At 38.9% G+C, this 27201-nt stretch overlaps 1 protein-coding gene across 5 annotated transcripts in view; it reads left to right on the top strand.

Annotated features, from left to right (window-relative positions):
* The window catches only part of pag1 (phosphoprotein membrane anchor with glycosphingolipid microdomains 1), a 176626-nt gene extending 150194 nt beyond the window's left edge, over window positions 1–26432 (top strand). For all 5 annotated transcript variants that reach the window (XM_087986004.1, XM_087986003.1, XM_087986000.1 and 2 more), the window contains one exon: window positions 22487–26432. In XM_087986004.1, the coding sequence (XP_087842130.1) occupies window positions 22487–22858 (372 nt within the window). In that variant the 3' untranslated portion in view covers window positions 22859–26432. The remainder of the gene's footprint in view (window positions 1–22486) is intronic.
* The last annotated feature ends 769 nt before the right edge of the window (window positions 26433–27201 follow it).

The raw sequence follows: 27201 nt of genomic DNA, 5'->3' as shown, positions 1-27201 counted from the left end.
TTAACTGGTTACTTTTGCTGGCACTGCAATGACCTCTGTCTGGAAGCATTGAGAATTAAGCCATGTGGGTGGGTTCATATCTGAACCCAAATCTTGGACATTTCCTCCTCCCGCCCCCTACCCCATCCTCTCCTCATTTCATTATCTGAAGCAGGCAATGTCCTCATCCTTCCCCAAACACCGGTAGCAGCAAAGTATCATTCGATGGGACATAATTCCAATTTTGCATGCTCCCATAGATTTTCTTACTTTTCAAACTGAGAAATAAGGGAGAAATTAGTATTATATGCTCCTGAAGGGCTACTGTTTGTATCTTTTGCAGCTTATCATGTGAAAAATCACTAAATAGACTAGGTTGTGGACAATCACCTGACGAAAGAGCAGTGCTCCGAAAACTAGTGCTTCCAATTAAACCTGTTGGCCTATAACCTGGTGTTGTGATTTTTAACTTTGGACACCCCAGTCCAACACTGGCATCTCCAAATCATGACCTGATCAGATCATTGAAATTCTTGCTCAATCTTCCACCACTCTATTCACATGTATGAAAACAAATTTATTGCACCCTGTATGTCTGTACGTTACAGATTGACAATATGTGCCTTTAAGAGGGAGTTGTTCTGTCCTGGTCCCCTCGAAGACTGGTCATGTCGGTCTGGTGACAAGATGTCTGCTCCATGAAAAGCAGAGTAAAACACGTTTTTTTTTTAAAAATCTAGACAAAATCAGTGGGTGAGGTCATGCTCCCATAGACTCAGTGTTTTATTTTTGCTTTCAGGTGTTGAAGTTGGTGTTTTTGGAGTTGAGGCTGCTAGATCTCTCTAAAGATAAGAGAGCATTCTCTCTTTGTTGCTCAATTCATTCTGTTAGTGTTCCTTATCTTGGTCTGGAGGAGGCAGCAAGTGAGAGAAATCTGTTTTGCTAAATTTACCTTTGCCAAAGGTGTGTTTATGGGATGCTGTTATATTGGAACAATTGATGAGTAGTAGTTAAATAATATATTATTTTGTTAAGTATTCTGATAGAGTTAAAGTTATGCCAATTCTTATTTTTGTTTGTATTTTAACTGGGATGTAAGAATAAAATGTGTTTTGCTTAAAGCCTAGTAGTTTGACCAGTCAAATCACATCTGGAAGACAGCGCCTTACATTAGCCTTGAATAAGATAAAAGTTAGTGTCTAAGCTATAACCTTGATATGTTCTGAGGGGGTTTGTTCTGGTCCATAACACAGATGGGGGCTATATAGTTGGAAGGGGTTAAGCTGGTTCCTCTTTCCTTTAGTTTCATCAAGAAGGAACTGCACTACCTCATATAAGAAATGCAAAACCTTCACCTTACTGCATTATCCTGTGTGTTGGTCACTTGTGAGATGGGAAGGGTTGGAGGCTATTGATATGCTAGAGACTAAGAAGCTGCTCCTCTGCCTTATCAGAAGACAATATTTTCTCTTCCATTGTAACCCCATTGGTTTGGTTTTGGCTTATTCCTGATCACATTAGAAAATCAGGCAAAGAAACATCTCTTTTGTTTTTGGATACGTCCTAATTAGAATGGCTGGATTCCAGCATGTTTTGATTGAGAAAATAATATTTTCAGGGTTTTCTGTTGATCAGCCAAGCAGAAAATTCAAGGCCTGTGTGTTGGACTCTGCAACATGTTACCAGGGAGACCACAGCATCGAGCTATCCAACATTATAACTGAAATTAGCTCTGCAACATTTACCTAGCTACCTGCCATGAAGGGAAATCTGAAGGGAAATTCCTAACATAACATTCAACAAACATTTAGTGCAAATATAAATTGCACCTTCAGCTAAAAGAAAACTGAGAACAAGCATCCCCTCGATGGATTTCAGAAATGAAAATTGATTGATCTTCAATATATTGTTTGTGCAGTTTTCTTTGAGCTCATATTTGGCAGTTCAAGCTTTTGTTTGTTCCAGATAATTGGATTAAACAATTACCCACATCTTTAGGTATATTCTGTGCTGGAGCTTCCTGGATAGATGCCTCCTTTCGTGAACATTTCCATGTGTCCTTGAGTCCAGCAGTGGAGAGAATGTGTGTGAAAAACCCGCTTCCTGTTGTGGCAGTCAGTTTGCTGTCAATTATTAACACTATAATGGGGAAGGTATATTAGCTCCGATAAAGGGGTAAAGCTTAGAAGGGGCAGAAAATGATCATGGAGGTTTAAACAGACCCCCAAACTGCTACAGTAATGCTGGGGAAGGCTTTAAACAAGAAGTTAACGATACAGCTATGGGTGCCTTTAGTCTGCGTACGGTTGGGCAAGTCATATCAGTAACAATAAGGCAGATCAGGAATTCCTGAAGTTTGCAAGAGATATTTTATTTGGATCAATATGTTGAGGGACCAATTAGAGGATAGGCCATCCTTGACTGGGTATTCTGTAATGAAGGAATAATTGACAACCTAACTGTGTGGGGCCCCTCAGGGAAGAGTGACCATAATATGATAGAATTCTTCATTAAGATGGAAAGTGATGTAGTGGTCGGGATTAGGGTCCTGAATCTAAATAGAGGAAACAGCGATGGTATAAGGCACAGGGGTTACTTAAAGGAATGAAGATGAATAGGCAATGGCAAACATTTAAAGAGTGTAAGGAGGAACTGCAACAAGTATTCATTCCTGTCTGGCATAAAAATAAAATGGGAGAAATGGTCTGATCACTGCTAACAAGTGGAATTAGGGATAGTTTTCGATCCAAGTAAATGGCACATAGATTGGCCAAAAAGAGCAGCTGACCAGAGGATTGGGAGCAGTTTAGATTTCAGCAAAGGAGGACAAAGGGATTGGTTAAGAGGGGAAAAACTGGGAAAGCTAATTTGGGGAAATGCTCAGGTCCAGCTGGTTTTTTGGGAATTCAGAATTTTTTGAATTTCAGAATAAGTGGCAGTTTGATGATGAAATTTTAAAAAATCTTTCAGAAGAATAGACTTATTGTGAGTAAAACTGGCTCTGAAACAAAATTGAGGCCTGCCAGTGCTGGGTCAAGCCCCCACACATCGCATCTGAGTGACACGCATCAAGTGGGTGTGGACTTGGGTTAACTGCTTTTTACGCCAAACAACCTTGTTAATGAGAAAAAAAATTCACAAAAAAACCTTCGGATTTTGGAGCTTTTCGGATTTTGGGATTTCAGATAAAGGGTTGTCTACCTATATTAGTAGGAAAATTATCTTGAGGAATTTGGGATTAAAAGCTAACAAATCTCCACATCACAGAGTACATAAGGAAGTGGCCCTAGAAATAGCGGTCCACTCATCAAGATTCTATGACTCTGGAGCAGCTTCTATGGATTGAGGGTAGCTAATGTAACCTCGAAATTAAAACAGAGAAAACCAGGAATTATAGATCGGTTCACCTGACCTCAGAGGTAGGGAAAATGCTGAGCTCCTTATAGAAGATTTAATACCAGAGCACTTTGAAAACAGTGACAGGATTGGACAGAGTCATTGTCGATTTATGGAAGAGAAATCATGCTTGATAAATCTGTTGGAATTTCTCGAGGAAATAACTAGTAGAATTGACAAGGTGGAGCCCGTAGATGTAACTTGGAGATAGTGAGGACTGTTGATACTGGAAAGTCAGAGTCGATAAAATATGGAGCTGGATAAAGCACAGCAGGTCAGGCAGCATCAGAGGAATAGGGGTGTCATCAGGACCCTTCATCAGGAAAGGTCCTGCCTGAAACGTTGACTCTCCTACTCTTCTGATGCTGCTTGACCTGCTGTGCTTTTTCCAGCTCCATGTTTTATCAACTCAGAGCCAGTCGATGTAGTTTACTTGGTTTTTCAGTAGGTATTTGATAAGGCCCCATATAAGAAATTAACATGTAAAGTTAATGGGTATGGGATTAGGTTAGTGTGCAGATACAGAAGTGTTTGGCAGACAGGAAACCAAGAGTTGGAATAAATGGATAATTTTCTGAGTGGCAGCTCGTGACCAGTGTAGGAAAGATGTTCCTGATGACCAGGAATCCTGAACTAGGGATCATAGTCTAGGCCATTTAGGACTGAGATGAGGAGAAATTTCTTAACTTGGAGAGTGGCGAGCTTATGGAATTCGCTACAATGGAAAGCAATGATGCCAAAACTTTAAAGGTATTCATGAAGAAGATGGATACAGTTATTGGTACTAAACAGATCAAATGTAATGGGCCAAAAGCAAGAACAGGGTACTGAGTAGGATGATCAGCCAATGGCAGAGAGATTTGAAGGGCTGAATGGCCGCCTCCTATTCCTATTTTCTATGTTCCTGTGTCTATGTTTCTATGCTGTGTTCAGCGATTTTAGTATCTGACAGAACAGCGAGGCACTTTGACAGCTCCAGTGAAAAGGTAAGTACGCAATATAAATGTGGGGTTAAACTGCCAGCTGGTTCAAAATGAGTTGTCAGATTGGTGAGGGGCTGGGGCTAGTGTGCCAGGTGGCTGAGGGAGTTAGTGTGCCAGGTGGGTAGGATTCTAGGTGGGTAAAGTTGGCAGCATATCTGGTCAGTGAGATGCCAGCTGGGTGGCTTGCCCAGTATGTGAATGATTGCTTAGGATGGGAGGATATAAGACAGCAGAGAGATTGGGTTCGGATCTTGGAGTTGGGGCGGGAAACGTGGTGACTATTCATTAGAGGTTGGATCTGGGGTGAGGTGAAGGAGGAGTCGAAGGCCCTTAGGTGGGAAGGGTTGTCTTGTCCAGGATCTGCCAAACTTGCAGGCTAAGTAATGTTCAGTTCTGGAGGGGGAGTCTGTGAGGCCGGTGATGATGCGAGTCCATTCAAGGCCTAATTAGGAGTAAGGTTTGATAAGTGGTGGCGGGTCTAAGGGTGTTCAGGTGTTACAGGGGTGGGATGGTCAGTTTGGGATAGGGTGAGCTCGGTGCTGGAACAGATCAGGAGATAGGGGCTAGTGGTGATGTAAAGGACATTTGTGAATCAGATGGGTTTTTCCATGGCCATCATTATACATTTAATTTCCAGATTTTCATTGAATTCAAATTTAAATTCACCATCTGCCATGTCCCTAGAACATCATCTGGCTGTCTGAATTAATAATTTAGTGATAATACCACTAGGCCATCAGTTCCTATTAATCTTAATCATTACTGTTAACCTTAAGTGGAGAAGAGTCCCTCCAAATTCCCTCAAGTTTTAAAGAATTCTTGGAGGTTCCCAGGTTCAGGAGAATTGGCCATTGGAATTTTAAATTTCCCAGACAATTTCCACAGAGTCAGTTGCTTCAAGAATTCCTCATGTTCCTGATGCACAACTCCCATTCTGGGCTGCAGAAATGACTGTGTCCATCAGAATGTTCACTCTGAGACAATTTTGACCATCATGCCTCCACATTTACGCAACAGTGTAACATGCTACAGTCACTGAGCTAATGTTTTTATTGTTACATATCCAAACTTCAAACTGATTGTTTCACATTTTTTTCCCAGTCCCAAGTAATCCTTCAACATAGCTGGAATATTGCAGTTTTAAAGAAGTAATTCCACAGAATGGGAATCTTTGTGCCTAGAAGCTCGAACTGCGGCACAGGTCATTCATCCCTGGAAATTCATATTGACATTTATGTTCCACAAGTATAGCATCCAGATCACATTTGTCACTCTCTTGTTTCTGTCTTCCTCCATCTTTTTCTTCATTTTCCCCTCTGAAATAACTGCACAGAGGCTGGTATCCTGCCACTAAGTCACCTTTGATTTACATGTGCACAGTATATTGGCTGTCACCAGCTAGCTCAGAGCCAGTCCCTGAAGTGAGGGGATTCTCTGAATCCCCTGTTTATATCTGTTAACCAGAGCTCTCTGGCCCAGGTTAATATCCCTAATAAAGGATCTCATGGTATGGAAATTACTCTGGCAGTTATGTTGTTAACTTAGTGTTGTAAGCATGCCTGGGGATCATATTACAGGGCTCCAGTAACAGATAATGGTAGTGCATAGTGATAGGTTAATTAAATCATTGGTAGATGAGAGAATGCTGAAGACAATGGTGCTGTAATGTGATAGGTTAGGTGTAATATAGGGAACCAGTGTGGCAGACAATGATTAGTTTAGAAAGACAAAGCAAGCTGGCTTGATTGGCTATGCTAATATTATCCGATAAGCGCGGGACCAACAATTGTATAAACTGCAGATGAACAAAAACAATCTTGGCAGTCTGCAAAAACATTTTGCTGGCTGCCACAGCTTTGATTTTGCAAGATTGAAGTTTAATTTTGTGAAGGATTTTCTGCGTCTCTTGGTAATTTTTTTATAGAACATTGAGTGATTCTTCCACAACAATGGTCGGGAGATCCACCTGGTTCCAATCATTACATTACACTATCCAATCTAATTGTCAATGTTAACATCATTTCCAGATCAGTCACCAATCTTAGAAATGAATTTCACAGCCTCACAATTTGTGAAGAAATTTCTCTTGCTCACTCTTCTAGATCTCTTACGCAAGTTTATTCTACTTGGCTCTCAATCTAGATTCCTCAGTTGCTGGAACCAGTCTGCTTTCTACCCTAACCTATCATTTCAAGATGTGAAACCCACTCCATCATTGTATCTGGAATCTATATTCTTTAAAATCCCAATCTTTCAAATAATCCAATAAAAAAGGCTTCTTTGTAATTGATTTCTTACTGTAATTTCATGCACAATTTACTGCTTAAAAGCTAATTATACAATGCCAAACTATAACAAAACACCACCTATGACCTAGTTCATCTGGAAAGTTTAATATACATGGGAGACTTATGGTTATGGCATTTCCTGTAATGCTGGACTATAAGGGCCTTGTATAAATAAATTGTGCAAATGTGTTCTGAGCTGTCTGATCATTTGTTTTGATAGTCTTAACTATCTTTGATTTACAACATACTGCAAAGTATCTTTAACTAATTTGGAATTGTCTGATTATTAAAAGTGTACAGGTAAAATCACCATAGTCCCAGAGGGGGAGAGACAACTGGTGGGGCTTTAACTTGAGAGTCAGCACGCTTCAGGCAAGGGGAGAGGATAACCAGGAGGTCCTTCGTGGCGTCCGATTTGGGAATTGAACCCACGCTGTTGGCGTTGCTATGCATTACAAGCCAGCCATCCAAATTAGCTGACCCCATTACTGCTGGGAATAAATGTTGTGTGGGTTGGACACTAATGCCTCACTTCTGGTGCTGTATCTATATCTAAAGTGGAATGATGGGATTAACATTACCTTCAGCACCATGTAAGAGAAAGGAAATGTGAAATGGATACTGGGCAGACTCCATTTCATTCTTTCACAGTCAAAATAACTCTACCTCAACTTGGTGCTAAACCAGTAATCCCATTCAAAGATGTCAAAGGATAGCTAGAATTGGAAATAGAAAAGTCACACTGAGGCAGTGAGGAGTTCTTTTTTGAGATTAGGATAATATCCTGTCTTCAAGAATGCAATATCTGACCTTTTTCTGATACTAATGGTGATTGTTACCAAGAATATTTTTCCTTCAAATAAAACAAATTTCACACAAGTCAATTTTTTTTATATAGTCTTGACGAACATCTTAAATGGAATAAATTGAGATTGAGGGTAGGTTTGACTTTAAATTGGCATTTTAAGAAACAAATTTTGTCTTTTTACAATAAGAATTTTTAAATAACTGAAGGAACACTTGTTTGATAAATTTGCAGGGTTTCTGTCTGTTAAATCAAAGGAGATTTAACTTGGAAGCAGTGAGATCCTGACAAGGTTGAACATGGGGAAAATCAATGAGCAAATAAATGCTTTTAGCCCGTGTTCACTTTGACTCTGAAAGCATTTATTGAGTGGTGCAATATATTTTAACTGTGTTAACTGCTGCCTTCCTGCACATTACTGTATTGAAGATTTTACCATTATTTTTTTCTGTAAGTGCAAATCTGCCAATGCTTCAGAAGGTGTTTACTGAGCTCTGATAAATATTATTGTTCTCAAAGCTAAAAGCAGTAGGCCTTGTGAAATCATCCATCTCAGCTTTACCTATATTAATTATATTGAATGGGTCATAATTTTACCGGTTTTTCATGGTGACTCATGTTCAAAAGCCTTTTTCTTACCATAGAATAAAATCAAATTGAAGAATTAGATTGTCCTTAGTTGTTAACCCGCCTATTCCATTTGTTTGCTTTCAGTCTGAGACCCTTCAAACAAAAATAATGACTCGACCTGATGGTATCTTTATGAAGAACAGTATGCCACCACCATTATGCTTCTTGTTACCACTTAACATCAACTTCATGATTTAACTGATAGATAATTGGGTACTTTTGTATTCATTGCCAGATCAGAAGGGTTAGAAAGGCTATGTGGCATGTTTAAAACACTCCAGATCCACAAAATGTACTTGTTCGGGGCCAGCTAACTAACTTATGCATCCTAAAACCATTTATGTCTGTATGGGCAAATTGGGACCTTGGATTGGAAATGTTGCAGCCATTTTAGAGCTGCATTCATCCAGGCAAGCAGAAAGTATTCTACCACACTCTTGACATGTGCATTGCAGATGTTAGACAGGCTTTGGGGAGTCATGAGGTGAATTACTCTCAGCCAAATTCCTTCTGATCTGGTCTTGTAGCCACAGTATTTGTATGGCTGATCCAGTTAAGTTCCACATCAACATTAATATTCAGAATGTAGATGGTTTGGATTTGAGTCATGGTACTACCATTTAACTATCAAGGGGAAATGATTAGATTCTCTCTTATTGGAGGTGGTCATTGTCTCAAATGAATGTTGCCACTTGTCAGGTCAAGCCCGAATGTTATACAGATCTTGTTACATATTGACATGAGCAGTTTTGGTATCTAAGAAGATGGGTATGTAGTTATTGAGAGAGAGACAAAAAATATTTTGAAGGAAGTGGATTAAATTTTTGGAAAAAAAAGACATATGTAAGGATCTTTGGTGGGAGTAATGGGGTTAAAGAGACAGCCTTCTGTGCCAACATTTCTTTAATTCTAAGAAATTGGTCCATTATCTCATCTGAGCTCTGGGATTGGTTTTTGATTTGACTTGATTTATTCAGGTCATGTGTACTGAGATACAATGAAAAGTATTATGTTGCAGGCTAACCAGACAAATCATACCTTATGTAGTTACATCAAAGTAATAGAACAGAATGCAGAATAGAGTTACAGCTACAGAGAAAGATCAACTTTAATACATGAGAGGTCTGTTCAAATGTCTGTTAACAGCAGGGAAGAAGCTGCTCTGAAATCGGTTGGAACGTATTTTCAAAATTTTGTATCTTCTACCTGATGGAAGAGGGTGGAAGCAGGTATAACCAGGGTGGGAAGGGTCTTTGATTATGTTGGCTGCTTTCCTGAGGCAGTGGGAAGTGCAGATGAAGTCAATAGAAGGAAGGCTACTTTTCATGATGGACTGGGTTATATTTATAAGTCTCTGCAATTTCTTGTGGTCTTCAGCAGAGCAGTTGCCGTACCAAGCTGTGATGCATCCAGATATACCTTCTATGGTGCATCTAGAAAAATTGAGAGGAGTCACTATGGACATACTGAGTTTCCTTAGCCTACTGAGAAAGGAGAGGCATTGGTGTACTTTCTTGATATGGATGGATCAGGATAGATCGTTGTTGATATTTATGACCATCTTCACCTCAGCACTTTTGATACAGACAGGGGCATGTCCTCCATTCCGGTTCCTGAAGTCGATGACCAGAACCTGCATTGTGCTGACATTGAGGGAAAGATTGCACCATGTTAATAAGCTCTTTATCTCTTGCCTGTAATCTGTCTCATTGTTTAGGATCTGACCTTCTGCGGTGCTGTCGTCAGCAAATTTGTAGATGGAGTTAGAACTGAATTTGGCCACATAATTGCGAGTGTATAAGGAGCATAATAAGGGGTTTTGTATTTTGCCTTTATGGGGCACCGGTTTTGAGGATTATTGTGGAGGAGGTGTTGTTGCCTATCCTCACTGATTGCAATCTGCAGGTCAGGAATTCAGAAAAGATTTACCAGGATGCTGCTGGGAATAGAAGGTTTGAGTTATTGAGAGAGAGGCTGGGATTTTTTTCACTGGAGCATTGGAGGTTGAGGGGTGACCGTATAGCGGTTTATAAAATCATGACGGGTAATGATAAGGTGAATGGCAAATATCTTTTCCCTATGGTAGGGGTGTATTTTTAAAGTGAGAGGAGAAAGATTTAAAAAGGACACGAGAGGCAAAGTTTTTAAAATGTGAGTGCTTTGAATGAACTTCCAGAGGAAGTGGTAGATGACGAGACAGTTACAGCACTTAAAAGACATTTGGATAAATACATGAATAAGAAATGTTTTGAGCGATATAGTTTATTTTGGTATTATGGTCAACATGGACTGGTTGGACCGAAGGGTCTGTTTCTGTACTGTATGACTCTATAAGTCAAGGATCCAGTTGCAGAAGGGAGAGCAGAATCCTGGGTTTCAGAGTTTGGAGATGAATTTTGTTGAAATTATGATGTTGAAAGTGGAGCTAAAGTCAATAAATATGAGCCTGACGTAGGTGTCCTTGTTATCCAGATGTTCCAGGAATGAGCATGGAGCCAGGGAGATGGTGTCTGCTGTAGACCTGTTGTGATGGGAGGTGAATTATAGCAAATTGAGGTAATCTAGGAGGCTGGAGTTGATGCCATTACTAATCTCTTGGAGAACCTCAAATGATGGATGTCAGAGCCACTGGGCAGCAGTTATTCAGGCCAGTTGCCTGATTGTTATTTGGATCCGGGATGAAATTGACCTTTTTGAAGCAGGTGGGAACCTCGCTGTATTGTTTTGAATGAGGTCAGCCAGGTCAATCTCATAGCATATGAATTCCCTGATTAAGGCTGTTAACCTTGTCCAATCAGGGAATCCTGGCTGACAGAGATAAACAGGAGTGTCATGGATTCTGCTCCAACTAGGAGCTGGCTCTGGATCAGTGTCATGTACTATGCACATGTAAATACAGGGTGACTTGGTAATGGGATGCTGGTCTTCATGTTGTAATGTGGAGAGGTTGTCCATATTAGAGGAGGAAGTGCTGGATGTCTTGAAGTGCTCACAAGTGAATAAATCCCCAGGACCTGATCAAGTGTACCCTAGAACTCTGTGGGAAGCTAAGGAAGTGATTTCTGGGCCACTCGCTGAGATATTTTTATCATTGACAGTCACAGGTGAGATCCTGGAAGACTGGAGGTTGGCGAATGTAGTGCCAGTGCTTAAGAAAGGTGATAAGGACAAGCCAAGGAACTATAGACCGGTGAGCCATGACGTTGGTAGTTGGCAAGTTGTTGGAGGGAATCCTGAGGGACAGGATGTGCATGTATTTGGAAAGGGAAGGACTGATTAGGGATGGTCAACATGGCTTTGTGCGTGGGAAATCATGTCTCACAAACTTGATTGAGTTTTTTGAAGAAGTAACAAAAAGGATTGATGAGGGCAGAGCGGTAGATATAATCTATGTGGACTTCAGTCAGGCATTCGACAAGGTTCCCCATGGGAGATTGGTTAGCAAGGTTAGATCTCATGGAATACAGGGAGAACTAACCATTTGGATACAGAAGTGCTCAAAGGTAGAAGACAGAGAGTGGTGGTGGTGGAGGGTTTTTTTGAGACTGGAGGATTGTGACCAGTGGAGTGCCACAAGGATCGGTGCTGGGTCCACTACTTTTCATCATTTATATAAATGGATTTGGATGTGAGCATGAGAGGTATAGTTAGTAAGTTTGCAGATGACACCAAAATTAGAGGTGTAGTGGACAGCGAAGAAGGTTACCTCATTACAATGGGGTCTTGATCAGATGGGCCAATGGGATGAGAAGTGGCAGATGGAGTTTAGTTTAGATAAATACGAGCTGCTGCATTTTGGGAAAGCAAATCTTAGCAGGGCTAATACACTTAATGGCAAGGTCCTTGGGAATGTTGCTGACCAAAAAGAGACCTTGGAATGCAGGTTCATAGCTCCTTGAAAGTGGAGTCCCAGGTAGATAGGATCGTGAAGAAGGCGTTTGGTATGCTTTCTTTTATTGGTCAGAGTATTGAGTACAGGGATTGGGAGGTCATGTTGCTGCTGTACAGGAATTTGGTTAGGCCACTGTTGGAATATTGCGTGCAATTCTGGTCTCCTTCCTAGTGGAAAGATGTTGTGAAACCTTAAAGGGTTCAGAAAAGATTTACAAGGATGTTGCCAGGGTTGGAGGATTTGTGCGATAGGGAGAGGCTGAATAGGCTAGGGCTGTTTTCCCTTGAGCGTTGGAGGCTGAGGGGTGACCTTATAAAGGTTTATAAAATCATAAGGGGCAAGGATAGAATTAATTAACAAAGTCTTTTTCCTGGGGTGGGGAAGTCAGGAACTAGTGGGCATAGGTTTAGGGTTAGAGGGGAAAGATATAAAAAAAGACCTGATGGACAACTTTTTCATGCAGAGGGTGGTACATGTATGGAATGAGCTGCCAGAGGAAGTGATGGAGGCTAGTACAATTGCAACATTTAAAAGGGATCTGGATGGGTATATGAACAGGAAGGGTTTGGAGGTATATGGGCCAGGCGATGGCAGGTGGGACTAGATTAGGTTGGGATATCTGGTCAGCATGGACAAGTTGGACCGAAGGATTTGTTTCCGTGCTGTACATCTCTATGACTCTCTGACTCTGCGTCTGCAAATACTCCCACTAGCTGGTCCATTAAGATCTTGTTGTCAAGTTGCCCAGATCTCTAAATGTGTTGAAAAAGATGATGCCGTGTATCTTCAGTCTCAGTACTTAAATAAACCCTTTGAGCATATTTTAAAACATACCACCAGGTGTTATGCCCTGCAGAAGATCCAATCTGACTATGAAGATGCAATGACTTCATTTCAGGAAAATGGTGGCCATTTTTGACTCCTCAATGGTTGATTTTTCCAGCAATCTCCACATATTCACAAACACCTGGGAATTACCAGAAATGTTTACTTGCATTCTCAATGCTTCTTCAATAGCGGACTTTACTGTGTTGCCTGCTAGAGACTAGTGTTCAGTATTACATGTGCTCCTTTTTATAAGCCTATAAACCAAACTGAAGAGGAAATAGCAGCTTGACTGTACAAATTCGCAAGAGACTAGGATATAACATCAGTTTATTGCAGAAATGACTCCTCAGCTTCAGTAACAGACTTGAAGTGTTTTCAAACATCATTATTAGAGCACTTTTTCTCAGCCCCTTGATGGTCCCGTGCTGTTTCTCCCGAGATGTTGTGTATTTCTCTATAATGCGCATTTTGGCCAGCTCCCAAGTGAAATAATTGTAATGAGCTGACTATATGAATAAACTGTGCCACTTTTCTAAATGTGTTGACCTTCCACCCAACCCATCTGTCTGTCCACTCAAGCATGTTGCCAGTTTATGTCCAAGTCCCCAATCCCAGTAAGGCCCCTTGTCAAAGCAGGACTGAGATGTTACTTGACCGCACGTTTTTCAAATGTAGCTAATGGCTGTTCACATGATTTTAACTGTTAGTGGCAGGCAGATCTGCATCACTATCCATTCTTGATGTTTTTATTATTTTGTTTGCACAAGTGACTGTATTTTACATGGTATTTACTTTCCCAAACATTTCCTTTATGATTGGTTTATTGTAACAATGCTTAAATTTGCTAATCCTTTCCTTAGGTTAACATTAGCCTTCCTGATCTAACTTGCAAACTTCATTGTAAACTAGCTGACTGACTGTCGGTGAGTAAAGATTTTGAAGAAATAAACCAAGCATTAGGGTCGTTCGTTTAAATGGTAGCAGCAGGGAGCACCATTGTTGCTCTTTCTTGGCATAGGTGTTCGTTTTCCCCATAGACAGCAATGTTCTTTGCACAATGGACTCCCTGGTGTGAACACATTGTCTGTAAAATGGACAGAGTTGGATTAGAATATTTCTGTCGTTTTGATTGTGTGGACCTTATAACTTGAACCATACATGAAAATGTCATTGTTAATGAAAACTGCATGTTCTATTCATTTTTCCAGCTACTACATTCACAAAACTCTGCTTGTAAGAAAACATATTGGGATTCATTTGTATTTCCTCCAATTGCTCTCTTCTTGATTTAAAACTGAAGAAAAATTCATTGTTCAGATATTTTATACATTTATATCTCAAATTCTGTACTCTATAGTACATAAATGTAGTCCTACAAGAGCTGACTCAAAAAGTGGCATTCTTGGCCTCCTGATAAATAATAAAGTTGAACAGTATGTTTGCAAAGGCAGCTATCACTATTACCACTGACTTTGTTATCTGGGTCAGGTGATATAGTGGATGTTAAATATTGATATTATTGGTTTTAATCAGTCTTCATCTCATAGTAGGTATTTGTCCTTTTTCATAATCTGTTTCATGTATTCTGGACTTTTAGCTACCAAACTATAGCCTCAATGGATATTTGAAATCCTTTTAAAATACTCTGAGGTGAAAAAGTATTATTTCCTCCTGATGATTTGTCTTTCAAGTGTCACCCTTGTTACACTTCTGTTAGAAATCAAGCCCTGCTTTTCCTGGAGTCATCACAAAAGTTAAGGATTTTAGAACATGTGCAGAATTCCCCAATTTATCTGGCTTATAAATACCCATGTTGACAGAAACTCACTCAATACGAATTAATATTTATTGCCAATAGATAGATTCTAGCCACAGGTAAACACTATGAATCATCAACATATAACACTAACTCCTTTTATAAACCCCCCCTGTACTCATACCCAGAAAGATAGGAAAAGAAACCTGAGTGCTATGGGACGGAGGGAAAGGCTGAAAAGGTGGTTCAGTGGTCCCTGTCCACAAGCTTTGTTGAGGTAATCCTATTCGTTTAGGAGAAAGTGAGGACTGCAGATGCTGGAGATCAGAGCTGAAAATGTGTTGCTAGAAAAGCGCAGCAGGTCAGGCAGCATCCAAGGAGCAGGAGAATTGACGTTTCGGGCATGAGCCCTTCTTCAGGAATTTAAGGGAGGAAGAGAGCTTCTTCAAGGAAGGCATCCTTACAAGATGATTCGCAGTAGGTTAAAATCTTCTAGGAGAAAGTGAGGACTGCAGATGCTGGAGACTAAAATGTATAAACTTCTGGCCCAACACATTACTATGAACTCAACATGATTCATTGAAGATTGCATGAGTGCATGTCCAGAGACACCAGACATAACTAAAGATGAGTGAACTCCAGAACTACCTATACCCTCCAGTCGGCTAATTCAGAACAACCACAACATTAGCAGAGTCGTGTATAAATGTGGTGTGGCATTTTAGGCTGTGTTAAGAACTTATGAGGGAACACTTTTTTTCCTTAGTTATTTGCCTACTAAATGCTTAGTCTAGGCTGATTTTAATATGTTAGAGTAAAAGTCTTTTCTTTAAATTGCTCGCTGAGAAACTTGTATCTATTTTCAAAAGTTATCGGTCTTCAGAGATTGTGACCTGATGCCTTTCTTTTGGATGATATTGCAAAGGGGGAGTGGGAGGGCTCCTGGGGTGGAGACTTCTGAAATAGCCGTGCGTGAACATCAAGACTTTTCTTGGCAGGGGATGCTGTAGTTGTGATGGAATAGATAAAGAAAGAAACAAGCGAGGGTAGCGGGATAATTATTGATCATCATTAATATCACATTTTTAAGTGTATTAATTCCCAGCAACTTCATGAAACTCAAAGAGGGTTAAATGGGAGACTCCATTTTCAAAAAACTAAAGATGGACCTTTGCAAATCAGTCAGCAGGCTTTGGGCCAATTTGTATTCCTTACTTGCTACAATTCACTGGATGAACTGTACTAATATTGGTCTGTGTCATCCATGCATTTGTGTTTAGCAAAACCTGGCACAGTCACACGATTTAGAAAAGAGAATTGGAAGGAATCCAAGTAATTAAATTCTGGAATCAATTGTGCAGGACAAAATAGGAAACATTTGGAAATGTGACTTAATTATATCGCTTTAGTTGGGTTTACAAATGGGAAGCCATGTTAGAGAAATTCACTTAAACTTTCAGCTAGAGTAACGAAGATGTGGTTAAGGGCAAGAACACATAATGTGCTTGCATTTCTGTGAAGATTTTCTGAAGATTCTGTGGCAAAAATGAAACCAGTTTAACTTTAGATTTGTAGAAATTACTTTAATTCCATCACAATAAATAAGTAGTTTAAAAAATCCAAAATTAATGTTGTAGGGACAATTCCTGTCCGTGGACAGAAAACCACTTTAGGGAGAATTCAAATACAAACAATGTGAATTGTCCAGTTGGTTGAGATGATGAATAGATCCTTTTAAATTTAGCTGACAATTACTTAAACACACAAAGCAATGGCAACTATTCTGTGGTATTTAATAAGGCTAAGCCAGTCAAAACAATGCATCAAGCCAATTTAACTTTTAGAAAGACTATTTCTAGAAAAAAAAACTAGACGAGACACAGTATACATGGAAAGAATTACTTTGTATTATAACATCTACAATATGATATATAATTTAGAATGAAGGTTGTCAACTATTTGTGATATCTCTTGTGTCTAATCTGTAGCATAGACTGGATTTTATGAGACGCGTCAATCCCTGCCCCCAGATGGAAACGACTTGGGGAATTTGTCCACATCCCTGTCAGCACAGCAATTTAATGCTGGGAATTACTGGCATGGCCAGGATGAGGCACTTAAGTCACTATAAATTTTAAATGGCCTATTAAGTGCTTTCCTTGGCCCAAGAGTGAGCCTCCCCACTCCCCCATAAAAATCTCAGATGGGTAGTGGGGAGAGCATTAGGTGGAGGAGAGGCCCCTGGCTGGATTTTACATGCCCCTTGCCTTCAAAGCTGCTCGTCAGGGTGTGTAAAATCCAGCTGCAATTTATTAGTTCTATTTAGTACCTTTCGTTAATTCAATTTGCTTTTAACTTGCTACTGTTCCTCTAGGTGTTATTTCGAACTCTCTTTACATGCAAGTTGCTTCAGCACGTTCCCTAGGGCTGATTAAGAGCTTTGAATCTCTGAATTGTTGATCTATAGTTCTTTACCTTTAGCAAACTACCTTTCTCCCCATTAGCCACTAGTTTTGATTGCTATTTTAAGGCTGGGTTAGTACTACATAATTTGACAGACCCCAGCAGGAATCTCAAATGCACATCATGTCGGTAAGATGTTCATGTTCAATAGTGCATTAACCATGAGTTATTTCTTAAAATCCATGAGTTGGCATTTTTGCATGATATCTCATTTGTTTTTGTTCAGTTGTGATATGGTGCATTTATGTGATATTTTAATAACTGGGCCTGTTGTGAAGCTAATAACCATACGATCAGAGGTCACTTGTCATCACTTTCAAGAATAAACATTTCAGGTCATTCATAGGCGATCAGACTTTAGATTCTGAGCCAGCAATGCCTTAAATAATAAAGATCAGCTGCAGATTGGTAACTAGAGATAATGGAGTTAAAAATCACACAACACCAGGTTATAGTCCAACAGGTTTAATTGGAAGCACACTAGCTTTCGGAGCAACGCTCCTTCATCAGGTGATTGTGGAGGGCTCGATCGTAACACAGAATTTATAGCAAAAATTTGCAGTGTGATGTAACTGAAATTATACATTGAAGAATTGATTGTCTGAAGGGAGAAAAAACTGATGTCTCAGGGGTTGGGGACCTCCGTATGACTCTGTTTCATTCAGAGTAACAGTCACTCAGGAGTGAGAGAAAGTTTTTAAGGCTTATGCCCGAAACGTTAATTTCCTGCTTCTCGAATGCTGCCTTACCTGCTGTGCTTTTCCAGCACCACACTCTCACCTAGAGATAATGGCTCAAATAGTCACTGGCATAGCAGAGACTGGAGTTTTATATCAGGAGCATATGGAATAACTGACACGATTTGATTTTGAGGGAATTGCCAGGGAATTTTACAATACTAATGGACAAGTCACTTGCATCAGGAACTCTCTGAAAGTTGGAGGGTTCTGACTGACTTCAATTTAATAGGGATTCAGGAAATATTAAAGCCTTAAAAACTTTCTCTCACTCCTGAGTGACTGTCACTCTGAATGAAACAGAGTCATACGGAGGTCCCCAACCCCTGAGACATCAGTTTTTTCTCCCTTCTGAAACCTGCCCCTCCTGACCCAACCCTTCCAGCCCCACTGCCGTCTCCCTGTCAACACCTCACTGGACCCAGAACCACCACCTCTCCTCCATTCTGACCTATCTTTGCTGGAGCTAACACCCAACCCCTCTCCACCCTGGGTCCATCCCTACCCAGATCTGACACCCTCATCTCCTCACCAGACCCAACAGCAATCTTCACCACACCCCTGCTCCCCGCTCCCCCAGCCTCCACACAATCTGAGCAAGTTTCCATCGACTATACTGGCCTGGCGAGATGTGACCAACATCACCAAGCTGACCTGATGTGACACTGCTGGTCATGACCTCCACTCCACCATTCTCGCATTCCGATCACTTAATCTGCATTATCAACACCCTTTCTCCCCTAGTACTCCAACCCCTCAATATTGTATAAATGCGGCCCCTTCCACTGGCTCTGATGAAGAGTCATCTAAACTCAGTGTTAGCTTAATCTTGCTTCAAGGATAATGCCTCACCTGCAATTTCACAGCATTTTTTGTTTGCTGTCTGTAATTTCTATTGTTTTCTAATATGATCTCAGCTGACTGTACTACTGGACAAGTTGGATCCAAGGATGAAATCTGGCCTGATAGATCTCTCATTTAAGTTAATGTGGTGGTCATTTTTTTTTTGAAACATGGTCGTAATGGGCCTGCAGAATTTCTTTAACAACAGAAGTTTTTTATACAAAGGACAAAAATAAAAGAAAAGAAACCACGTTTTCTAGATTTACAATGTAAATAGGAAAACAACATTCTTAAAATGTCAAGCAAAGCAAAGTTTCCATCTATTTTCGAACATAGATTGAACACTTTACACTGATTCATATCCAGAAAGGTTATTCATCTAAATCACATATTTCCAGTCAGGAAGTTGCACAAAATAATTTTTTGACCAGGGTGACTGTCCTTTCCCTCTGTACTCTTTTGTTTTTATTATTAGGAGAGAAACTATATTTGCTTCTGACCACACACAGGACTATGCAAAACTAACAAAATGTTTAGTCTCTGAGTTTACTAAGCTGACATCAATTCTTATTTTGAACCAAAACAAGCTAATGGCTTTCAATCCTCATGTTTCTTGTCGTAAACAACATAGAACAAGCAATCTTCCAGGGGGTCCCTGCAAATTGACACATATAGAGGAATCTTGATTATTCATAGGACACGGGCGGGGAGTATTTTGTTCGGTTAATTGCATTTCGGATAATCGCGTGCTGGATAACATAGTTTAGCCAAGTATCGGGACCTTGCAATCTCGCAGGATAATCCAATATGCGGATAATCAAACGCCGGATAATCGAGGTTCCTCTGTATACTAGATTGAGCCCCATTCTAGAAAGATGGTCAAAAGTGTTTTTTTTTAAAACACTTTAATAAAATAACCAACCCCATGTGTCACTATTTCAAAATTCTAACTCTTAAAAACGTTATATATAATCTGACACTATTTTTCCCAGCTCTGTTGCAGCATTTGCTTTGTCAGATAATCCGCAGCCAATCATGCTTCAGATTAGCCACTGATTGTGATGTCATTCCTCCAACTATTTTGAGTGATTCAAATATTCTGAGATTTTCTGTTTTGTTCTTCAAGTACTTCCAACTCATTTTGAACCTTCTGGTTTCATACCCTGGTTTCTTTAAATTTGATCAAAGTTTTAGACTTTTTTTGGTCCTGTATACTTTCCTTCTTCATAACCTGCTCTCTAATAACTGTCCAGCGTTTTGATTTGGTAGTTTTTGTGGAAAAGACTGTGGACTCTTCCACTTGCTGCTTCAGTGATTATTTGGTTTCCTGTATGTCCCGTTTGAGTTCTTTCAGTGGACCATCAATGCTGACATTTACTTCTGAAAGGGCCGTCTCCTGATTGATTGACAGCTCCTAGTGGGTGCAGTGTGTCTCCACTTGTTTCTGAATGTCTACCGTTTTCTCCATCATTACATTTGATGTGTGAGTTGTTCCAGATCTCCCTGCATTCTTTTCATTTGAGCGATGGTACAGAGCTTGTGGTTCATCTTGCTTTTATTCTTTCCTTCCAGCTCTTCATTCACTTTTCTTACCTGAGTAGAGGTATAATCTAAAGACTTCATCATCTCTGAGATGATATTCTCAAATTTATCCTGTACTAGCCTTTTTCCATTTTTCTCTTCACAGCAAAGTGCTAAGATTTTATCTCCACTAATTTAGAAGAAAGTCCGATGTTCTATTCCACTTTTGCAAGTTATTCCTTGAATAGTCTGCTATAGTTTCTGTTGAGTCTCTGAAATCTGATTGATTAAATGAATTGTGACTATGAGAAATAATGGCGTGCTTTTTCAGCAGTGTCTGTGATGTGGAACATCTGCTACATCCAGGTGAAATGACCATACTTGCACTCCAGCACAATTGATCCTGCACAGGAAATTCTGTGGACATTTTCACAATATTCCTTTGACCTTCCTTTGCTTGTTGTTCCAGTAGGTGGCCTGATCATTGCATTTCTTAAGTGAATTAAACTAGCCTCTTGAATGCTTACTGGCAACTGTGTTTTCAAAATTCTCCAGAGTAGGTTGAGGATTGTTTCATACACTGTAGCATGATTCAAAACTGTCAAATATGTGTTTCACCTGCACATTAACCTGCTTGCTGATTGTTCAAGCATGATAGACCTTAAAACGTCTAGCAAAATGAAAATTAAATCTATTTCCCAATATCATCATTTTACACGGATTCAAATCCAGGGAAGTTACCCCTTGATACCAAGTATTTAAGTTTGACATCACTGATTCTACCTTGTTCATTCCTGTTAACTGTGAAGTTTTCTTACATGAATACATAAAAACTAACAGTTTAGACTTTCTCTGCTTTTTAGCAACCTGCAGATCTCTAACCAAATATTTCAAGTCAGGAAGTTGCACAAAATAAATGTTTTCTACTTGTGTAACTATGCTTTCCTCTTTTTTTTTTTAGAAGAGATTATTATCTGGTCTAATAATCGTTCTCGTGTCAGATTAATTAACTCTGTGGGTTAGTTTATTTAAAACCGTGAAACTCAAGCTATGAATCAGGCATTTCAGTAATGCAACTGATTTCTCTGCATGCAGCTCGCAAAATCTATAGCAGATTGACTGTCAGGCAGAGTCGCAACATTGTTTGCACACCACGTATAAAATCCTGAAAGATGCCTCTTAAAGGCAAAATAAACCCAAAACAAAGATGTCATCTTTCAGATGAAATGTTAACCAATGGCTCCAATTACCTGGTCAGGTGGGTGTAAACGTTCCCATGGCATTATTTTGAAAAACAGCTGGTGGATTATTCTCAAAAACAAAAAAACCAGAAGTTGCTGGAAAAGCTTAACTGGTCTGGCAGCATCTGTGTTAATGTTTCAGGTCAAGTGACCCTTCCTCAGAACAGCTGAATTATCCTGTTTTTCTTGGCCAAAATGTATTCCTCAATCGACCTCACACAATATTGAAATGTCGAACAAGTTATCTGGACATTAATACATTGCTGTTTTGCTGTGCACCAATTAGCAACAATTCTTACATTGTACTAGTGATGACACTTCAAAAGTAATTAACTGACAAAAGCATTTTGAAAGGTTCAGTAGATATGGGAAGTGCTGTATAAGTAAGTACAAGTTGTTTTATGTATAATTTTCCAAAATCTGTAATTTACATTTGAATGAATCAATAAGTTCTGCTTCCACTGTCCTCTTAAGATGTTTGATCCATAGATTTATCAGGTTGCTAACTGAGGTAATGTTTTCAATATTATCAATTTGTAATTTCACTTGTTAAAAAAAACCCATTCTTGTGAAATTTGGCAGTTGGCATGCAGGCAAATACTCTTCTTCGTTTTACATAATATATTCCTATTTTAATAACGGCATGTTCACAAATACAGTTTGACTGTAAATTGATCTCACATGATCCTCTATATAGCAGCAACTATGCAGAGCAACATACAGATTAAAAGTTATTTTTTAAAAACTATAATGATATACATGATCAACGTGATCATGACAAATAATGTCTTAACTCTTTAAACACCATCTCCGGCCAATTTTTCGTTAACTCTAATATTGCACTATGAATGTCTGGATAGAACAATGGACGATCCCATTATCCTATTGAGATAATCAGATAAACTAAGATTTAGAGAAATTTATAATATAATAGTAGCCTCAAGTGAAAGAATACTTTGTACTAGTTCAGAGTTTGGAGAAACTTATGTTTGATCAGACAGCATTAGAGTATAATGTTTTAGTTTTGAATTTTTAATGCAATAGATCCAAAATCTAAGTACACTTTTGGTATAGTTTGTTTTGTACACCTAAAACTCTAAAGCTGGGTAACTGTTTCTTTTCAGATTGCAGCCATGTACTCCACTGTGAATAAACCTGCAAAACAGTGGTCCCAAGCAGAGGCAGAACAGGAAGGTGGATATGCCAGCATCGATGAGGTGACTCCTCAACGGCGTCCATCTACAGCCAGTCATCTGTATGCATCTGTAGCTGACTATGAAAGAGAACCTAAGGTTGCAGATCAAAATCCATCTGTAAATGATGTGGGAGAGGAGACTGATCCAGGATATGAGCCCATCAGAGTTCTGAAAGAGGAATCTACAGACAAGGAGACTGAGTCCAATGAAAATGAATCCCAGTGCACAGAAGGAGAGCATGACTATGAAAGTATCCGAGAATTGGAACAGAAACAAAATATGAACAATCCTAATGTTTAACTGCAGGTCATTTAGCGCTTCTGTGAGACACATTCCAGCCATTTACTTTTAAAATTATTTGCCTGACATTTCTCATACTACATATCTTATAAACAATGAGTTGAAGGAGGAAATATTTCCTACTGCTGCGCCTATACATTAATAAAAAGTGCTTTTGTCTTTGTTGAATTAGTTTTGGGGAGGGGAAGAATAATTCCTGGGTGTCTAAGTCACTTGGTAATGTTCTTTTCTGTGAGTCTGTTTGTAGGAACACAGTAACCGATCAAAGTGCAGAAATAAATGGCTACAGTCAGCACAGCTGTGTTCTTTGCAAAATGTAGTAGGGTGAACTCAGTACTTATATTTGGTGAAGAGAAAAATAAGTATTTTCATAAATTACAGAAGTGAGTGAACAGCAAAATAAAGTGTTCCTCTTTTAATGTATGTTCATTAGTAAATAGCAACATAGAAATACTTCTGTACATAACCAAATGAAGAGAAAGTTAACATTTAGATGATTATGTTCCAAATAAATTAGAATTAAGTGTATCATTCAAGAGGCTTACCACAGTGACTGTGTGTTATTAAGATTTTGTTCCTACTTTGTCCCTGGGAGCCATTTAGTGAGGACTATATGAACGCACCTATAGTTGGTTTCTCTAATTGGTACCAGTATCTTAATGTAACTCTGATAGAAAAACAATTATGAAGGAGTTCACTGTCTTCCATTAAGTGTAAACGTCATTTTGACTCTCCAAACAAAAAATCAAGAATATGTAGTATTGGAAAGTGAGCACAAGACAAGATGTCTTAACCTATTCATGCACCAGCAATGAAACTTCTAAACCGTACTTGCAGCTCAAATAATAGAAAAGGACTAACTCCCCAGGTCAGGTCAGGGCTACTCAACACAGAATATTTGTTATGGTTGGGTAGTAAATAAAATTCTCTTCTAGATCTCAAATCCAGCTCCAGAAGCCTTTTAATTTCAGGCTTTGCCGATAAGCTTCATTAGCAAGTAAACTATTGGATCACTCGTCTGAAGGAAAACCGCATTTAAATGTTGATATATTGCAAATATCTAAAAAGAAACTCTGTCATGCTATGTGTCAGTTTGAATGTACAGATCCTCCAAACAAATTCTCACCACTATCTCCTAAAGATGTCAGTGATGCAGCCGTACTTTAATTCCATTGGAACGATATGGTCAGCCCTTGTTCAGGCTGAAATATGTAAATAGGCATGAACCTCTTGACAAACGAGGAAGGCAGTTAGACATCTTTGTATGGATCTAATTTGGTTATTCCCTGCCTAAGCTAATGCTCTGGGGACCTGGGTTTAAAAATCCATCACAGCAGCTGACATAACTTTAATTCAGTTCTCCAATGCCATGGAACTGGTAATTGTTGTAAAAACCCATCCAATTCACTTGTCCTTTCATCTTTACCTGGTCTGGTCAACATGCAACTCCAGAGACATAGTAATGTGGTTGACTCTGAAATTCCCAGCAAGTTACTCAGTTCAAAAGTAAATATGGATGGGCAACGAATGCTGTCTTTGCCAGTGGTGCCCATATCCTATGAAGGAATAGAGAAAATAAATTGTAAAATGTTGAGGCTCATCTATTGTCCTTGTGGCAGACACTCTAGCAGTTACAGCCAACCTGAAAATGCTCTATCCTGCCCTCTAATCCCTGTCCATTAACCAATTCTCTATTTATGTGAATATATCACTTTACAATTCATGAACCAATTTTATATTGTTGAATACCTTTTGAAAATTCAATCTACTTTACATTTCTCTGTCTACCCTGTTAGTCACATCCTCAAAACGTACTCCAATTTGTGAAAACACTACTTCCCTTACAAAAAAAACCTCTTTGACTCTGTCAGATCATACAATGGATTCTAAGTGTGTTGTTAGGATTCCATTAGATTCCAGCATTTTCCTGACTGTACTAAAGCAATGTTGGGTTACTCATTCTGACAAAATGGTAAAGTCCAGCTAGACACCAAAGTCGATATTCATCCCATTACTTTGTAAAACTTGCACAACAATGCAATAAACTGCTTACTATAGACTGGTGCTTGCTGTGTGCAAATAGGCCCATAGGCATGAACCTCAATATTAGGATCATATATAGGATCTTCAGTTGTTTCAATTTCAACATTTTTGAAGTCTGTATTGTAATATCTTTTTTAAACTCACAACGGTGCCATTAGCATTGATAGCACATTTAGATATTCATACCACTGGTGGTTCTTAGAAAGTTATATTTCAGAATTGTAGATTAAATTTGAATGCTGTGACAATATATAATGCACAATTAGGATGCACATGGAGACGTGATGTGCCAATTATTTTAGCAGAGTCCATTCTCTACTGCTGACAATGAAATTATATCTTTCAATTGCAGAAACATATAGAGCAGTGAAAGAGCCAAGGTAGGTTGTTTGGAATCAATGATTGATTTGTTATAATATATGTTAAAACAGATATTTGCCAGAGCAGAGCAAGTAATGAAATAGAATTGATCTAATCGATTCAACTCTGTCAACGGAACTTGATGCAAGATGCCTGTAGTTGGGAAGCCTACTTACCAACTGCACTTGTTGTATTGCAGTATTTGTGAACCTCTGTTATTTATGTCAACAACAATATAAGGTACTTATTACATGAAGTTCAACAACTTTTGTATTCACTTTAAAAACACTTTTGTACTTTTTAAAATTACAATATATATTGGCAAATAGTTTATTTTACTGAGGACTAAAAGGATAAATTTCTAAATCTTTTCTTTTTGTAAAATAAACAGTTTTTATTTTGTTTTACATGTTTAATAAATTCAGTGTGCATATTTAGTAAAATAGAATGGTTTTAATTAAAATGTTTTCAACAAACATTTTCTCAGCTGGATAGTAAAGGGCTCCTGCATCATTTTCATTGCAGCAATGCCTTGTGGAAGTGATTTCTCATATCTGAATGTGCCCTTCATCATGCCAAGTTTTTGGGAACTAAAAACTAGTGCGCATTTTTATTATATTAAGACAAAGCTTTTGTTTTGAATATTTTGTATATTACTGTTTATGCTGAAGTTCTTCATCACAAAATCTCTCCTTAATTTGAGTGAAATTTGGATCTCTGTCATCAAAAGACTTAGACTAAATCATGGTGATTTTTTAAATTAGGGGAAGAAACTACTGCCAAATACTAACCTAACTTCCTTGTCACTTTCCCTTTTCTGTAAATATACAGCTAACATGTATTGGAGCCTTTGTTTAGATTTACTGTCGGAAGTCTGATGATTAATTATAAAATTTGTCCCATGACTATAGTCTTCAGTATAAAAAGCTGGTCGTATTATTTTGATTAATTATACATTTTATTCAAAAAGGAATCAGGTTACATTGTACAGTGACCCCCCCTTCTAGTTGACCTGGTCTTTTCTCTTGTTATTTACATCCTTGATGTTATGCATTTGGTCCGTGACTGTAATTTCTTGTATCAAAAGAAAATGTGGGAATTGATGGATTGTGTTCAAATGTGTGAACGATTGGCAACACTGTTAAATAAAGAAAACATTTGTTTAGGTCTATTTTTTGTAATGTACTAATTCCTTTTGATCCTCATTTGATACCCTCAAAAGTCATATTTTCAGTACTAACTGCAAAACCTACATTGTGCTACAAAGAAGTACTACAACTGCAGTGATTTAACAGAACAAACTTTCAGACTTGAGCGAAATAATTTTTCTTCATTGCAGTTTTAAATAACTTGCTTAATATTCTGAGACTGTGTAGCCTGGTTCCACAGCTCCCAGCCAGGGAAAGCATTCTATCTGCATCAACCTATCTATATTTTTAAGAATTTTGTATATTTCCATGATATTGCCTCTCCTTCTATTCCATTTATATTCTATTCTATTCTATTCTATTCCAGACAATAGAGACCCATTCTCCTCAATTTCTCCTCCATAGGCCAGTCCAACCATCCCAGGAATCAGTCTGGTAGACCTGTGTTGCATTCCCTCTCTGCTTCCTAAGCCATTGTGAATCCCATTCCAAATTTAAAGAGTTTGATCCCTCAAAGTGAGGCGGATGGAGGAGAGTGCTCTTGGGTAGCTGTTAGAGCAGGAGTACAGCTGTGTTGTAGCTTGGGTAGAGCTCTCTCATGACCCATAGCTGCCTTTGGGGTTCCAACACCAGGATATGGGAAGGCCTACTCAGTCAGAAGTATATTCTTCCTTAGGTAAGGGGACCAGAATTGCACACGATATTCCAGCCACATCTAACCAATGTTTGATATAATTGACACTAACATTCCATTTTCTTGCTGTGCCTGCATCTTCTGGGGACTTATTCCCT

This window comes from Chiloscyllium plagiosum, unplaced genomic scaffold (assembly GCF_037043375.1).
Source record: "Chiloscyllium plagiosum isolate Xiang-an unplaced genomic scaffold, Cpla_swu_hap1 HiC_scaffold_4, whole genome shotgun sequence".
Taxonomy (NCBI): Eukaryota; Metazoa; Chordata; class Chondrichthyes; order Orectolobiformes; family Hemiscylliidae; genus Chiloscyllium; species Chiloscyllium plagiosum.
This window is presented reverse-complemented; position numbering and strand designations above follow the sequence as displayed.